This window comes from Typopeltis vanoorti, chromosome 3 (assembly GCF_054136105.1).
Source record: "Typopeltis vanoorti isolate ZY-2024b chromosome 3, IOZ_Tvanoo_1.0, whole genome shotgun sequence".
NCBI classification, from domain to species: Eukaryota; Metazoa; Arthropoda; class Arachnida; order Uropygi; family Thelyphonidae; genus Typopeltis; species Typopeltis vanoorti.
The window spans coordinates 167,242,871-167,261,263 of record NC_143551.1 but is presented as its reverse complement, the minus strand read 5'-3'; the positions used below and the strand labels follow the sequence as shown (position 1 = coordinate 167,261,263).

The 18,393-nt window shown below is 36.7% G+C and overlaps 1 protein-coding gene across 1 annotated transcript in view; it reads right to left on the bottom strand.

Moving 5' to 3' along the window:
* Positions 1-18,393, bottom strand: part of LOC150108732 (disco-interacting protein 2-like) — a 936,780-nt gene that overhangs the window by 796,297 nt on the left and 122,090 nt on the right. The window contains exon 6 of the mRNA XM_090416186.1: positions 11,666-11,794. Within this exon, the coding sequence (XP_090272312.1) occupies positions 11,666-11,794 (129 nt within the window). The remainder of the gene's footprint in view (positions 1-11,665; positions 11,795-18,393) is intronic.

The following is an 18,393-nucleotide window of genomic DNA, read 5'->3' as shown; positions in this document are numbered from 1 at the left end:
GGGAGTTATATCCTGAAAGAGGAAGGTCACTAACAGCGCACCACAGGAATCTGTTTTGGGCCACTGTTATTTAATCTGTATGTTAATAATACTGGGACAGGTTTAACTGGAGATATGCAGCTGTTTGCAGATGTTGTGACCTTACAGAAGTATCTGAATGGAATGTAAATGGACAAGAAAGTGGAGCTGTCAAATGAATGTTGCAAAGTGTAAGATCTTGAAATATTATTATAATTCTTGGTACTATCTGCCTTCATGGAGTCCAAAACCTAATCCGGGAGACCCAAACTTAACAAACTGAACCCATTAACAGACGAAGCATTCACAACTGATTCTGGCAACCCATTCCACTCATTCACAACTCTCCAAGCAAAAAATCTAGTTCTCACACCCCTACTAACCACACCTTTATTCAACTGTCAGGGATGGCCGCTCAAGCCAAGTGCTGAAACATTTCCCATGCATCAATCCTATAAAACCTTTTAAGCAACTTAAATGTTTCCATCACACCCCCCCCCCCCTCTTTTTCTCCTATCAACCAACTTCTGCAGTCTACACTCTCTCAATCTTCATAGGAACATTCTGTAGGCCACTTGGTCGCTCAACCCCAAATCCTCCAACTGCTTCCTCATCCCAAGAAACCCAAAAGACCAGACTTGACCATAGTAATTCAGATGTGGAGATATCAAAGCATTATAAAGAGAAATAACTTCCTTATCTATACTTATTAATGTGTTCTTCAATAGCCAAGTAATCTTATAGGCTACCTCAGCAACTTAGCAATATGTCCTCTAAACTTTATCTCTCTGTCTAGCATCACCACCACCCCTAAAACTCTAGCTTCATCTATTTTCTGGAGTACAGTGCCATCAATGTGATACACAGCTTGTAATCTGTTTATCCCAAAATGCATAACTACATTTCCCTGCAAGCTCTCCACATCAACTTGATTAACTATTACTCAACCTAATTTTGCATCAGCAAACTGAATATTTCCTTTCAAGTTATTTCCTATATCATTTATGTTCAAATTAAACAGCAATGGTCCTAGCATCGAACATTGCCACTAGTCACTTGTTTTTGCTTCGATTCTGTCAATCCATATACCACTTTTAAAAGGCTGTCAGGAGAGGGATGGTAAGCAAATAAATGGCAAATATGGTAAGCAAAGATTTACTGCAGAGTAAACAATTAATAGAGAAATTATGATGGAGGTGGAAGAGATGAGAAATCTGTGATAGTGGACAGACACTTGAAGTTTAGGGGTCACATTCCTGAAATTGAGAATATCACAACTGATTATAGAAATGATCAGGAAGACCTTGACAGGCAGAAGCAAAGAGATTATGGTTCATTGTATAAGCCCTTGATCAGACCATATATGTACTACCATGCACAGATCTTGTCTTTTTTTTTTTTTTCAAGGAAATGAGATTATCTTAGAGAGGGAAGGTGCAAGAAAGATGCATTACGCTGGTGTCAGGTCTATGGAACGTGGGATATGAAGATTGAGGGAATGAAATTTGCAGAGCTTTTATAATAGAAAAAGAGAGAATATGACAGATACAAGTCTTAACAATTGTTACCAGATGAATGTGAAGGAGACTTTTCATAAAATAGAAGGAGACAAGGGTAGAACAAGAAGCCATCCCTGGAAGTTGTATAAGGAGAGCGTGAGTAAGGGAGTCAGGAGCAGGGTCTTTGTATGGAGAGTGGATAGTGAGTGGAATGCATTGACTGTGGTGAGTGCAGTAACTGTGACTGGGTCTAATGCACAGTTCGGTCATCTCTTTGCATGATTGTATGGATCTCCCTCCCCACACACACCTCATGATGAGTCTTTTGATCCCTTGAAGGTCTGATGTTAATAATAAATAAATTTATAAATTTATTAGTAAGCTTGAATTCCCATCACAATTTCAAAGATATAGTTTATTTTATTCTCGTACATGTGAAATTTCCCCTTAAGTAGATAGAATTCACAGTACTATTAGCAGCAAAACTATGGACATGCAGGCGGACAAAAATCTAATAGGTGCTTATGTAAACATAAGCATGCGTGAGATACAGAACCGTCGCCAGATTAGATTGCACCCTAAAGCAAACAATTAAATATCACCCCTGATGGATTATAAGACAAAAATATAAGAAAATCTTTAATTGCTATTTTTTTTTTATTAAAAGACAAACATTAATGCAAAACAATTATATCATCATCATCATCAAATTCCTGCCATGTACCCTCAAGGGGTGTATAGGATATGAGAGTACTACATGAAAAGATTACATCATTACTAACTTCCTATCTACAATTTTCCTCCAAATCAGTCTGTTACTTGTCAAGACTCCAACATTATCAGATCTTATATTTCTATCGTCTAAGGCACTTTGTACCGTATCAATCCACCTATATCTTGGTCTTCCTCTGGGTTGTTTTGCTGCCAACCTAGCAGAGAACACTTGCTTTGCTAATCTTTCCTCACCCATTCTGTTTAAGTGACCATACCACCTGAGATTAGCTCTGCTAACGCATTCCTGGATGCTGACAATGTCAAGTTCTTTCCTAATATCCTCATTTTTAATATGATATTGCCATTGATGCCATCTGTTCACGCCTCTAATCTTTCTCAGGACTCTCATATCTGTGGTCTCTAGTCTTTGGTCAAGTGTTTTACTTCTAACCCAGCTCTCAGATCCATAAGTTAAAACTGGTTTGAACACTGTCTTGTATACAGCTAATTTAGTGTTCCGACTAATTTCTCTCTTATTCCATATGAATTTATTCAATTTACTTCCCACCATACCAGCTTTACTGATTCGGTTGTCTATTTCTATATTTAATTTACCATCTTCAGTAAAAATTGTGCCTAAATAGCTGAAATGTTTTACTTGTTCCACAGGTTCTCCATTCACAACACAGTTGACATTTTCAATGATTCTGCCTATTTTCATTGTCTTAGTTTTTTTATTGCTGACCTTCATACCATATCTATTACAACAGATATTCAATTTAGTCAGAGAATCTTGCAGACTTGTAGCGGATTTATTTAGAGCTGACATTAACATCAAAAATTTTGATATCATGTTTAATACCACTTTCCTTCATAACGTGATCCATATAGATAATGAATAACAGAGGTGATAATGTACATCGTCTCACACCAGATTTAACATTAAACCATCTTCCTGTACTTCCTTCAATTCTAACTGCTGACTTACAACTCAAATAAAGACTAAGTATTGCTTGATATAATACCCCATTGACACCATATAACTGCAGAGTATTGAATAGCTTCTCTCTTGGCACCTTGTCATATGCCTTTTCCAAATCGACAAAACTTAAATACAGATCTTTGTTATATTCCCATGCTTTCTCGACTATTTGTCATAAAGTGAAGATCTGATCCTGACAGCCTCTATTTGGCCTGAATCCAGCTTGTTCTTCACCCAGCTTTTCTTCCACAATTCTTCTCAACCGTTTCTCAAGTATACTTGCATAGATCTTGCCAGGAACACTCAGTAGGGAAATACCTCTGTAATTCTCACAAGCAGTTTTATTTCCCTTTTTATATATGTATACTATGAGAGCTCTACTCCAATCGTCGGGAATTCTTCCCTCTGTCCAGGCCTTTTGAACTATGCAGTGCAGCCACTGTAAGACTCTCACACCACCATACTTCAGCATTTCTGGTCGAATATCATCTACTCCTGCTGCCTTTCCACATTTCAAGCCTTTGATGGCTTTTTCTACTTCAAGTATGGATATGTATTCCTGACTGCATGCCTGGTCAGTGTTTTTTACCACTATGCTGTCATAACTGCTTGTTTCATTTAGCAGTTTTTCAAAGTACTTACTCCATACTTCAAGGATACCTTTTTCTCCCGTTTTCATGTCACCTTTATCATCTCTAACTCCTTTTACAGCACTCTTTACTCCATTCCTAAGCTTCTTCAACAACCTCCAGAATATCTTACCACCTTCTTGATATTTATTTTCTATATTCTTGCCAAAGTCCTCCTATGACTTTTGTTTAGCTAGTTTTACACAGTGTTTAGCATTCTTGCATTTGTCTCTATATTCTCTAAGAGCACAAGCTGACTTATTTGACAGGAACTTTTGATATGCTTTTTTCTTTTCCTTCACTGCCTCTTTAACTTCCTGTGTCCACCAAGGAGTTCTGATTTTTTTATCCTTGCACACAACCTCACCACATGCCTCTCTGGCAGAATCAATCAATGTTTTCTTCAGAGTTTGCCACTGAATCTCCAAGATTTGATTCCTGTTCTCAAACTCTTTCATTTTTTCTTCAATAATCTTTGTGTATTTAAGTCTACAGTTCACATCTGAGAGCTGCTCAACTTTATATTCGCTTTAAAACCTTCTTACATGTTATTCTTTTCAATATGAAATTCAATTTTATCCTGCTCAAGACTAAATAGTGATCACTTCCAATTTCAAATCCTCTGTACACTCTGGTGTCCTGCACCAGGGAGAAAACATCACTCTCAACAATAACATAGTCAATGAGACTTTTCTTATTCCTTGCCTCTTCTCTCCATGTGAATTTGTGCACATTTTTATGTTGGAACATGGTGTTAGTAATAACCAGTCCATGTCCTGAGCAAAAATCCAACAGATATTTGCCATTATTATTAGCTTTGCTCTTTTCTCCAAATTTTCCCAAAATATTTTTGTATGTCTCACAATCATTTCCTACTCTGCTATTTAGATCCCCAACAAGGACCAACTTTTCATTTTTCATTGTGTCAGTTGCTTTTTCTAAAGCTTCAAAAAATTCCTCCACTTTTACTTTAGTAGGACCTTCTGTGGGACCACAGGCACAAATAAGTCTCATTGTCCAGTTCCCCATTTTCATATTTGCCCACATTACTCTACTTGAGACTGACTGTCATTCATGAAGATTAGCCTCATATTTTGTGTTGAATACTATGGCTACTCCTTCTTTTCTTAGATTGTCATTGCCTGAATATAACATTTTGTATTTATTGCTCAGAAAGATCTCACCAGTTTTGGTCTTTTTTGTTTCAGTCACCCCTATTACGTCGATCTGGTACTTATCTAATTCCTCAGCTAGCTCCATTTCTTTGCCATTCAGGCTTCTTACGTTGATAGTACCGATCTTTAACTCTGGTGATGTTGAGTTGGGGTTTGTTTTCAGATTTGTTCCAGTAGCTGACTTTTTGCTGTTCGTCCTGGTTCCCTGGCAAAAACAACGGGGGCCTTGTGTAACTGGACGATGCCCCAGCCGGCATGAAATTTTGTCATGTTGTACCATCATTTTTTATTTTGGTTTAACCAATAAGAATACAATTTGGTCGGCTAAATCCCAAATTGCCAGCCCATCTTCGTTCGTTCAGTATCCAAGTAGATACCCAACAGGGTGCACCACAAGAAGGTGAGGATTGGACATTAGGTCAGAAGCCCTGGTCGGTTCTCCGCATTCCTTTTAAGGCTATGTGGAGGTCGTTGCTCTCCAGCCCAATTTAATTTTGTAATCTAATAGATAATAATAATAGGACTCTAGCTTTGATGTAGTAAAGTTTTTTTTTTTTTCCCCTCACCAGAGGTCAGGCCAATAATTGTTGTAACAGTTGGTCAGTAACTTTAGCAAACCATGTAGATTATATGAAGACATGAAGACCAGATGATGACCTTGATATGAAGGTTGAAATGTCGAGTGTTCATTTTGGTTTATATTAAACTAATGTTTTGCTCTAACATGGTAGTTGTCTCCATAATTTTTGATAACATATTCTGATCACTGTGTAAGCATGAAAGAAAGGATAAATCTCTCAAGGTTTTGTGAGGGGGTGGGGGGGGGGGTAAGAATAGCAAACACAACTACCTAGAGCATCCGAGACATGTTGAATAGGATTATAAATCAGGAAACTTTGCTAGCCAGTCCATGTGTATGATATCTCTTTTTGAAGATATAATTACATGAGCTTCACTCGATGAAGATGAGCGTCTTGTAGGATAAATATTTCCTCTATTGCACCCACATAAGGATGAATATATGGGTTCAGAACTTCATCTCTATAAGTTGTAGCATTAATGATTCTACTAGGAAGCACATACAGGTCAGTACATCCCACAATATGATGCCTCCATAAACCATCACATTACTGCCACCATAAGTGTCTCTTTCATGGATATTAGAGAGATTATAATGTGTCCTTGGACCTCTCCAGATCAGCGCACACCTAGTATTGCTTTGTAGAGCAAATCAGGATTCATCCATAAATGATACGAATGATACCAGCTGGACCCAAGACCAATCCCCATTGGTCTTGAGTCCAGTTGACATGGAGCCTGATTCGTTTCAAACATTATTTCCTGTGGAATGGAGATAGGGCATGCGAACTATCAGCTGCCTAGCATACATACCACCTTCATGAAGCCTTCTATACACAAAGTGAAATCAGATACCAATGTTCCTGTAGCCGATGTAAAGTCAGATCATTGCTGACTTAGAGCAGCACTCCTGTTTCAATGAGCAGATAACTGAAGATATTCAACTAATATGGTTATAGCCCATGGCCTTCCTTCACTGTATCTCTAGGATGCTGTTTGTGACTGGTTGAAATTGGTTCCATAGTCTGTGAGCCATGGAATGACTCACATACAACCATGTGAATAATTCTGCCTGACTTTGGTCAGCCTCTAGTCCTATGATTGATTGGGATACTTGCTCTATAAGGATTATTATTTTCCTGACCTCAGTGGAGTTATAAGACTAATTGAAAAAGAACTACCTGAATTCTTTGGTTAAAAGATGTTTTATAGCCATAATCTAAGAATTTTGTGATAACAAAATATCTTGTTCTTGCTCCAGACATGTAGACCATAGCATAAAAGCAGGCCATTTGCATATACTACTGACAGCAAGATGCACTATTCATTTGTACACGATAAGTAGACTCACTATCACTTTTTATATAATGTACCTGATTTTCATATGTTTTCTCTTCCTGCCCACCCCCACCGAGTTACTATGATATGTTTCTTTCTTCTTCCTTAATTTATGGAAACCAGCATAAGTAACAATATTAAAAGTTGGAGCTTTTGAAGGTGAAATGTAGGCTCAAATATACAACTAAGATGCAAAGGGGGGTATGATTGAGACATTTAAGCTGTTGAAAGGTTATATCGGATTGATGCTGTTGAGATTATTCACATGGTAGAATGAATGAAAGGAACAAGGTACCATCCCTGGAAGTTGTAAAAGGTAGTACTCAGTAATAGGGTAAGTAGTAAAGTTTTTTTTTTTTGCATTGAGAATGGTAGGAACAAGGAATGTGTTGCTGAGAGAGAGTAGTAAATGTGCAAATGGTGGAGTTTAATTATTAAGGAGTGGTATGATGGATTGTGTTATCTAGTGTGGTTCTTCTTCAATTAGTCTTATAACTCCACTGAGGTCAGGAAAATAATAATCCTTATAGAGCAAGTATCCCAATCAACCAGATTACTGAATATAATCAAATCACACAGAACCAAAAATCATAAAACATAACTATGACTACAGAAAAATGAATGCAACTATAAACATGCAGATTCAACAGAAGTTCACTTGGAAGTCATTCTGAATTTGTAATGAAAGATTGTTGATGATGCAAGATTTTATGATGATTAAATAAGAATGACAGTCAAGTCTCATTTTTATCATCATCATCAAATTCCTGCATTTACCCTCAAGGGGTGTACAGGATATGATAGTACTAACATCTTATCTACAATTTTCCTTCAAATCAGTCTGTTACTTGTCAAGACTACAACATTATCAGATCTAATATTTCTATCGTCTAAGGCACATTGTACCGTATCAATCCACCTATATCTTGGTCTTCCTCTGGATCGGTTTGCTGCCAACCTGGCAGAGAACACTTGTTTTGCTAATCTTTCTTCGCCCATTCTGTTTAAGAGACCATACCACCTGAGATTAGCTCTGCTAACGCATTCCTGGATGCTGACCAAGTTCTTTCCTAATATCCTCGTTTTTAATATGATATTGCCATTGATGCCATCTGTTCACACCTATAATCTTTCTCAGGACTCTCATATCTGCGGTCTCCAGTCTTTGGTCAAGTGTTTTACTTCTGACCCTGCTCTCAGATCCATAAGTTAAAACTAGTTTGAACACTGACTTGTATACAGCTAATTTAGTGTTCCAACTAATTTCTCTCTTATTCTATATGAATTTATTCAATTGACTTCCTACCATACCAGCTTTGTTGATTCTGTTGTCTATTTCCATATTTAATTTACCATCTTCACTAAAAATCGTGCCTAAGTAGCTGAAATGTTTTACTTGTTCCACAGGTAGAATTGTTGAAAATGTTCCACATTTTCAACAATTCTACCTATTTTCATTATCTTTTTAATGCTGACCTTCATACCATACCTATTACAACAGTTATTCAATTTAGTCAGAGAATCTTGCAGACTTGTAGCGGATTTATTTAGAAGTATAACATCATCCGCATAAAGCAAAGAGCTGACATTAACATCTCTAATTTTGATATCATGCTTAATACCACTTTCCTTCATAATGTGATCCATATAAATAATGAATAACAGAGGGGATAATGTACATCCTTGTCTCACACCAGATTTAACATTAAACCATCTTCCTGTACTTCCTTCAATTCTAATTGCTGACTTACAACTCAAATAAAGACTAAGTATTGCTTGATATATCGTATTGAATAGCTTCTCTCTTGACACCTTGTCATATGCCTTTTCCAAATCGACAAAACTTAAATATAGATCTTTGTTATATTCCCATGTTTTCTCTACTATTTGTCATAAAGTGAAGATCTGATCCTGACAGCCTCTATTTGGCCTGAATCCAGCTTGTTCTTCACCAAGCTTTTCTTCTACAATTCTTCTCAACTGTTTCTCAAGTATACTTGCATATATCTTGCCAGGAACACTCAGTAGGGAAATACCTCTGTAATTCCCACATTAAGTTTTATTTCCCTTTTTATATATGGGTACTATGAGAGCTCTACTCCAATCATCGGGAATTCGTCACTCTGTCCAGGGATTTTGAACTATGCAGTGCAGCCACTGTAAGACTCTCACACCACCATACTTCAGCATTTCTGGTTGAATGTCATCTACTCCTGCTACCTTTCCACATTTCAAGCCTTTGATGGCTTTTTCTACTTCAAGTATGGATATGAATTTCTGACTGCATGCCTGGTCAGTGTTTCTTACCACTGTGCTGTCATCACTGCTTGTTTCATTTAGCAGTTTTTCAAAGTAATTACTCCACACTTCAAGGATATCTTTTTCTCCTGTTTTCATGTCACCTTTATCTTCTCTAACTCCTTTTACAGCACTCTTTCCTCCATTGATAAGCATCTTCAACAACCTCCAGAATATTTTGCCACCTTCTTGATATTTATTTTCTATATTCTTGCCAAAGTCCTCCCATGACTTTTGTTTAGCTAGTTTTACACAGTGTTTAGCTTTCTTACATTTGTCTCCGTATTCTCTAAGAGCACAAGCTGACTTATTTGCCAGGAACTTTTGATATGCTTTCTTCTTTTCCTTCACTGCCTCTTTAACTTCCTGTGTCCACCAGGGAGTTCTGATTTTTTTATCCTTGCACACAACCTCACCACATGCCTCTCTGGCAGAATCAATCAATGTTTTCTTCAGAGTTTGCCACTGAATCTCCAAGGTTTGATTCCTGTTCTCAAACTCTTTCATTTTCTTTGCAATAATCTTTCTGTATTTTAGTCTACAGTTCACATCTGAGAGCTGCTCAACTTTTATTCGCTTTAAAACTTTCTTACATGTTATTCTTTTCAATATGAAATTCAATTTTATCCTGCTCAAGACTAAATAGTGATCACTTCCGATTTCAAATCCTCTGTACACTCTGGTGTCCTGCACCAGGGAGAAAACATGACTATCAACAATAACATAGTCAATGCGACTTTTCTTATTCCTAGCCTCTTCTCTCCATGTGAATTTGTGCACATTTTTATGTTGGAACATGGTGTTAGTAATAACCAGTCCATGTCCTGAGCATAAATCCAATAGATATTTGCCATTATTATTATCTTTGCTCTTTTCTCCATATTTTTCCAAAATATTTTTGTATGTCTCGCAATCATTTCCTACTCTGCTATTTAGATCCCCAACAAGGACCAACTTTTCATTTTTCATTGTGTCAGTTGCTTTTTGTAAAGCCTCAAAAAATTCCTCCACTTCTACCTTAGTAGAACCTTCTGTGGGACCATAGGCACAAATAAGTCTCATTGTTCAGTTCCCCATTCTCATATTTGCCCACATTACTCTACTTGAGACTTACTGCCATTCAAGAAGATTAGCCTGGTATTTTGTGTTGAATACTATGGCTACTCCTTCTTTTCCTTGATTGTCATTGCCTGAATATAACATTTTGTATTTATTGCTCAGAAAGATCTCACCAGTTTTGGTCTTTTTTGTTTCAGTCATCACCCCTATTATGTCGATCTGGTACTTATCTAATTCCTTAGCTAGCTCCATTTCTTTGCCATTCAGGCTTCTTATGTTGATAGTACCAATCTTTAACTCTGGTGATGCTGAGTTTGGGTGTGTTTTCAGATTTGTTCTAGTAGCTGACTTTTCGCTGTTCGCCCTGATTCCCTGGCGAAAACAATGGGGGCCTTGTTTAACCAGGCAATGCCCCAGCTGGCATAAAATTCTGTCATGTTGTACCATCATTTTTTATTTTGGTTTAACCAATAAGAATACAATTTGGTGGGCTAAATCTCAAATTGCCAGCCCATCCTCATTCGTTCAGTATCCAAGAAAATACGCAACAGGGTGCACCACGAGAAGGTGAGGATTGGACATTAGGTCAGAAGCCCGACCAGGGCTTCTGACATTAGGTCTTCTCCGCATTCCTTTAAAGGCTATGTGGAAGTCTCCTCTCAGTTATACAGTTTTAGTGCACAGCAATTATGCTGTGCATTTCTGATCCACCACTGGCAATATGCTAATGAAATGGTAGTCCACAAGTAGTAGTGAGCGCAAGATCCATCCATGTAAACCTAATATAATAATTCAGGAAAATGGAACAAATGATTCTTGAAAAAGCCAGTTACTTCATTTTCTGTCAGATCCTAGATTTCTACCAGAAATTAGTAATAACAATTATTTGAAACACATATTCTCAAGAATAGATAATAATTTTATTATTGCAAACATCATGGCTTGAAACTAACAGGACATCATCGGTGCAAGCACAATCACAAGAGAAAACTGAACAAAATGACAATCATCTTGTAATTGTACACTGATAACGGCCTGTTAGTTGCTGGCTGAAATATCTACAATAATAAAATTATTATTTATTCTTATGAATAAATGTTTCTAATAATCATTACTAGGTCACAAGTCAAGTGCCATGAAAAACTCTTGTAGATTAGTAGTCTTTCCAATACACTGAAACAGTTACGGCCAAACGTGGAACTACATGTTATTAATTTTTGTCAGTCAAGACATGTTTTGTTTATATCTACATGTGTATCATTCTTTTTTGGTACGAGAGATTATAAAATCTACACTGTCCTACCAAAAAGAATGAGACAAAATGTAGATATATTAATTTTCACATTCATGTGTATAATGTAATTTTTATTTTACCTGAAGGATGCATTTCTCTGGAAGGAGAAGTGGCCATTACTGAGATTCTTTTGGAAGGCATTGGAACTGAAGGTTTGGGTCTGTTATGCATTGCTGCTAAAGCTTGTTGCACTGCCTCCTGCCTTACCTCTAAATCAAAGATAAATTACATCAATTAAGTCACTAAAAGATATAAAAAAATGAATGAATATTAAATATTAAAATAGGAATGAGATATGAAAATCAAATGCCCAATTGTTCATAATTGCTTTCATCAATCCAACTCTTAAGATAATACATTAATAGGTATAATATACAAAAAATTCAAAACCTATATAAACAATCATAAAATATTTATTAAAGTCATAAAACCAAATTCAAACTCCATGAATGATCTGTAGTATACAAGCAGAGCTTAAAAAAAAAATGCTCATCAATTAATCTATGATGAGTGAGAATTTGTAGATGATGAGTTAAAAAAAAAAAGTTTCAGTTGAATCATATTTATTTATACATTATAATTATAGAAACAAGTACAGTGTTAGTGTAATAACTTCTATGCAATATAAACCCATAATAATCATCTAATTTATCTGTGAGCAATCTATATCCAAACAGACAACAGGACTTGAGCTTTGATGTAGTAGATTGTCTCACCAGAGGCCTAGTCAGCAGTATTAATGACTGACCAATTTAGTGTGGCTTTAGCTTACTATGTGGATTGTAATATAGCTTGTCTCTTTGTTAGACCTTGATATGAAGGTCAAAACTTCGGGTGATTATTTTGGGTTATATTAAACTGAAGTTATTATATGTTAACATGGTAGCAGTCCCCATAATTTTTTTTATAATGACTGCTTCGCTTTGTGACTATGAAAGAAACAAATTTACTTATACCACTTCTATTTATATTTAATGTCAAATAGTTTTTGTATATTTTCTCTTCCTTACTGCATCTGTTGGATCATGCAAATTACTACAAACACCTGTTCTGTCAATTATTATTTTTTGCCATAATGGAATACAGCCAATAAAACAGATACATCACTAAGAGAGTGCTCAAGCATACTGCAAAGCAGCCAAATAATCATAGCACAGTAACCTAAAATAGCTATGCTACAGACAGCTGTAATTAGCTTATTTCATATCAAATGATGGAATATGCAGAGGTTGGAAAGTTGAGAAAGAATTATTGCAGTTTTCAAATTAATTTTCTCAAAATATGTAATTGTTTCACACTGATTCTAAAAACTGAAGCTAGATGTCTGATTGTTTTCTCAGCTGCTGCTGGATCATACGACATCACTGGTCTTGTCTGTCTGTCTACCAATGTCTTGGAACTAATCAGAAGGAACCATTCTCAAGTTTTTATGATCATTTTGAATGTTTTTACCCTCAATATTTATTTATAATGGCAGAGAAGAAACTGTCCAACTTTGTTTTTCATAAACGCATTATAAATGTTCATGTGTCATCGATAAAACACATGAGTGTTTCTTCACCTCCCCCTTCATGTCTCGCTGATAAACACACTAATATATAAGTAGTGTGTGTGTGTGTGCGTGTGTGCACATGCTACAACTATAGTTCATTAGTACAATAGGTGGGCTAAGTTTTGTTTTATTATTTTTTTTTTAATTTTATTTACTTCTTAACATAACTGGGATATTCTACTCTGGAGCCCAACAATTATTTCAAGCCATTTAAAGCCTACAGTAAGTGGGGGTAGTGGTCTCACACTTAGTAGTGAAATTAACCTCCTACCTAAAAGGTAATAAACTGTTTCAATATTGATAGTTACCCAGGATAAAAATTAGTCACAGCATTAGGAAAATCTTTTAAACTGATGACATCTGAAACTAAACATGCAACCACGATATGTCAAATGACAATGGTTCTTCATCCAGGCTGACACCTAACTAATGAGATACTTGCCCGACTGGAAAGCTCACACAAAATTTTTCAAAGTTTTGACTTCAAGATCAGTTACTGTATATATGCATATACAGTAACTGATCCATTATCCAGCTACTTGGCACTCAATTCTTGCCACAACCTATCAACTTTATGACTAATCACACTTGATGAGTTAGCAACTGGTAACCCATCATGAAGTAACCAGATATTACAGATGAATGACCCTTTCTTTTAGTGTTACACGGTGATCAGCATTCATTTTAGAAATTATGGACTTTACAACCGTGTTATAAATAACTCCTTTAATACCCCGATGTTTTGATCTCCATATTAAGATCATCATCTGGAGCATATACAAATATACAGGACAAGCTAAGTTACATTACATACAGTAAGCTAGAGAAACAATGAATTGATCACAAGTTATTCTACTGGCATGAGCTCTAGTGAAAAAAAAAAGAAAATTATTTATAAACTACATCAAGCTAAATTCTATTTATGATAACATGAATAAACATTCTTTCTTATAGATAGTTTTCTTTCAATAACAATGATGACCTATTTTTAGCATTGCAACTGTTATTTCTGATTTAGGATTCTGGATTTTCTATAGTCCTGTTTATAGTTGCTCTTAGAGAGGAAGGTTCCGTGGGTCGAATATATGCCTTCCGTGTGTTTGGGATTTTTAGACCATCATTATTGTTCAGATTGGGGTGGTTGATAATAATCTAACAGGCTTCTTTAAATTTACGTACGTACCATGTTTTGGTGTGATGTAGACAACTAGTGCTTTTCCAGTCAATTCTATGTAAGGTGTTCAGGGCATGATCAGAAAGGCCAGCTTCATAATTATTATATTTAATGTGTTGTTTTATGTTCTTTTTGTCTGATAGGAATTGTGCATCCTGTTTCTCCTATATATGGTATGTTACAGGTGCAATAAATATGGTATACTCCAGGGTTGGCGCGGAGGGAGTGGGTCTTTGGATGAGTTGAGTAAGCTTTTTAAATTTTGCAGGAGGTTTAAAGGTGTCTTTGAGGTTGTATTTTTGTAGTATTCTGTTTATTTTATCTGATGTCCCTTTAATGTAAGGAATGGTTATAGTTTTATTGTAGTCTGGTTTGTCTTTGTTTTTTATTGAGGTCTTGTAGAGAATTTTGTTAATAGTGTTTTGGCTGTACCTTTCAAAAAAATGGGTAAAAAAAACAAGATCGTTCACTGATTTTAAAAAACAGTTGGTGATCATTAATTAGAAATAGGATTTGAAAGTAATCTAAAGCTGTCTCCATTAACATTTACCTTCACTATGTTAACCCCTTAACATACAAAGATGTCTGTGACACGTCTTTTGTTTATTGCACCAAAATTGATTTTGAATTTTGGTTTCACATATAAATACAACTGAATATAGACACTAGACAATCTTGTGCCTATTTCCTTTCAGCCGAGAAAAGTTGCCAACAGCGTATATTGGCTATTTTGTTTGCATTTGCACAATTTGATCCAGCAAATCGCCCTCACCCAAAACTCTCACAAAAATTTGGCAGAAAAACGACCACTTTCTGATTTTTAATTGGTACGTTAAGGGGTTAATAAAGGTTGAAGATTGGATTTGGCTGGAATTATGCCCAAGGAACTAATATCATGAAGTCAACATAGTGTGGGTAGTGAACCTGGTGGTCGTGTTGAGTTGTGCTGGAAAACGTGCTTTTAAATTAAAGTATAGTGTGCCTTTTTTGTCTCAAATTGTGCTATATGTATGCGCCAAGGAATGCGAAGGAACTGTGGACTGTTTGGCTAAATGAGAAGAATGAAAACGTCAACAAGTGTGAGAAGTGTTGGAATAGGCTGGAGCAATTAGGAAAGAAAGCAGACGTCGAGACTGTAGCAGATGAACTGCAGCAGGAGTTCGGGGAAAATGAAAAGTGACCTTCATCTTCTGCAGGAGGAACTGGAAGTGCTCAGTAAGGAGGTTCTGGAAATTAAAACTGAGTTAAATGGGTTGAACAGAGAAATTAGGTCTATGGAGATTACTCAAGCTGAAGTAACTAGAACAGGATTAAGTATGGGAGAGTCTTTGGTGATTGATGAAGTAATAAATAGTATGGGAGTGAATGGGAGTCGACAGAATGAAAGCACAAGAGGTCCAGAAGAAACGAGATGCCGTGAGAGTGAGGGAGCAGGTACAAGAGCATTGAATAATGAAACTGGGAGAGTCATGCTAAATAGTGTAGAAAATGAGGCCGTGAGTGATGCTTGTTTGAGTTCGTATGATGTTATGAGTGGTACAATATATGGTAATTCAATGTTTAAGGGTATGTAGAGTGATATGCCTGAGGAGTGATTGGCTGGTGGAACAATAGAGGAGTGGCTTTAGCAATGCAGAAAATGCACGATGCAGAAAAGATGATAGTTATGGTGTTTACAAATGACCTGAGTGGTAGTATATATCAGGTAGCAAAAGATTTAAGAACATTGTTAGATATCGTGAAGAAGAAAAGTGTCAATGTGCTGCCTTGTTTTGACAATTATGAGTTAAATAGATGAGTGATGATAATGAATGATATGATTGCAAATGTACAAAAAAAGAGGTATGGAATTTGTTGATGTCTGGAGTGTGTTTGAAAACAAAAGAAAGCTGTATGCAAGAGATGGGTTGCATCTGAACATGGAAAGTCATAAGCGATTGAAGAAGTTACTGTTTTCTGAACAAGTTGAAGTAATTGGGCAGGGAAACTAAAACTGAAAAGGTTGAGTGTAAGAGGGAGAAACTTAAGCAGTGATTGTATATTTGTTGATCCTTATTCGCGGAATAAATTGCAGAATAGAGGGGATACAAATCGGTATGTGACTACTGAAATTAGTGACATGTATACCAGTTCTAAAGCTGGTACAAAAACGAAAGGGAATCTGCAATTTTTGTATACTAATGCAAGAAGCATTCGAAATGAGAGGGAAGAATTTTTGGCATTAGTCAGTGCAATCTCACCAAAAGTTGTAGGCATTAGTGAAACTTGGCTGTCAGCAGAAGATGTGGTCACTGGAATTGAATGTGATGGGAACAGTATTTTCAAGCAGGATAGAGAAGATAGAACAGGGGAGGAGTACTGTTGATGATAGCTGATGAGTTGCAGCCAAAAAAGTAGTATATCAAGATGATAGACATGTGAATGATAGTATATTTGAGGCGGTCTGGTGTGAAATAGTGATCAACGCAACAAAATATACAGTTGGTTGCTGCAATAGGCCAGGGGATATAGGGGGTGATATTGAATTCATGCATCAGCAAATTAGTGCAATGAGTGCAGGCTTAGTGATTATGGGAGATTTTAATTATGGTGATATCAATTGGAAGGAGGAAATATCACGTGGCAAAAAGGAAATGGAATTCATACATTTTCTATGAGATAATTACTTGAAACAGCACATAACTGAAGGGACACGTGGTGTGAGACTGTTGAGCCTGGTCATTAGTTCAGAGGATATATGCATAAGTAAGGTGTCCTCGTTACCTCCAATTGGTGAGAGCAATCATGTGGTATTGACTTGGGAGGTTGCAAAATTTGTGTATTTCTCTCTTAAGAAGGGGTATATACGGAACTACAGGTTAGGCAATTATAACAAGCTCTGGAGTGAGCTTGCAGCAGTCCCACGGCAGAGCATATTGCAGGGGAAAGATGTTAGCAGTGCATGGAATAAAATCAGCGGGTATCTGAAGAAGGCAATATCAGATTGTGTCCCTATGGTCAGGAAGAAAAACAAGGTAGGCGTTAGATTGATGACTAGTAGTATCAAGCTTGATCTGCAAAAAAAGAAAATGTTACGGAGAATTTACAAGGAGAAAGGCGATCAAGTACATGAGCATTACAAGGCTCAAGCTAGGAAGGTTACCAGCATAGTAAGAAAAGCTAAATCAGATTATGAGAATACCTTAGCTAAGGAGATCAAGGGTAATCCCAAAGAGTTCTTCCACTATGTGGCAAGTAAAAGGAAGAGTGACTTCGGAAGGATAACTTTACTGGGTGCTGATGGTATTGAGGTGACAAATTCGGATGTAATAGTAGAGTTACTGAGTGATCACTTTTCAAAAGTCTATCACCCAAGTGATAGACTTTTGATCTCTGCATCTCTGCACCTGTAGCAATAACTAATGTGAGATTAAGAAATCAGCAGTACTTAGTATATTGCAAAATTTAAATGCAAACACTGCTGTAGGTTGAGATGGAATATCATCTCGAGTGTTGCGTGAATGTGCAAAGGAATTGTCAACGTTTCTTACTTGGTTATTTAACTTAAGTTTGAACTCTGGTATGGTCCCTAGGGAGTGGAAGGAAGGCAAAGTAGTCCCTTTTCGTAAAGGTGGCTCTAAAACTGCGTGGTTAATTACAGACCAATCACCATCTCAGGAGTGGTGGTAAAAGTGTTGGAAAAGTTGGTTAAAGACAAAATTCTAGAATGGGTGGATCAGGATGTGATACTCTATAATAGGGGCCAACATCGTTTTGTTAAAGGTCGATCCTGCCTTAGCAATTTATTAGCTTTTTATAATAGAATGACATCTGAGTTAGACAAAGGAAATGGCTACACAGTGGTACTTCTGGATTTTGTTAAAGCCTTTGACAGGATACCCCATGGAATACTGTTGCATGAATTGGAGCAGATGGGGATGGAAGTAAACTGGTGATAGGGATAAAAGAATGGCTCAGGGAGAGATACCAGAAGGAGCAGAGTCCAGGATGAGGCAGGTGACCAGTGGTGTGCCTCAGGGCTCTGTGCTTGGGCCATTGTTGTTTAATTTGTACATAAATGATATAGGAAATGGCTTAAAGGG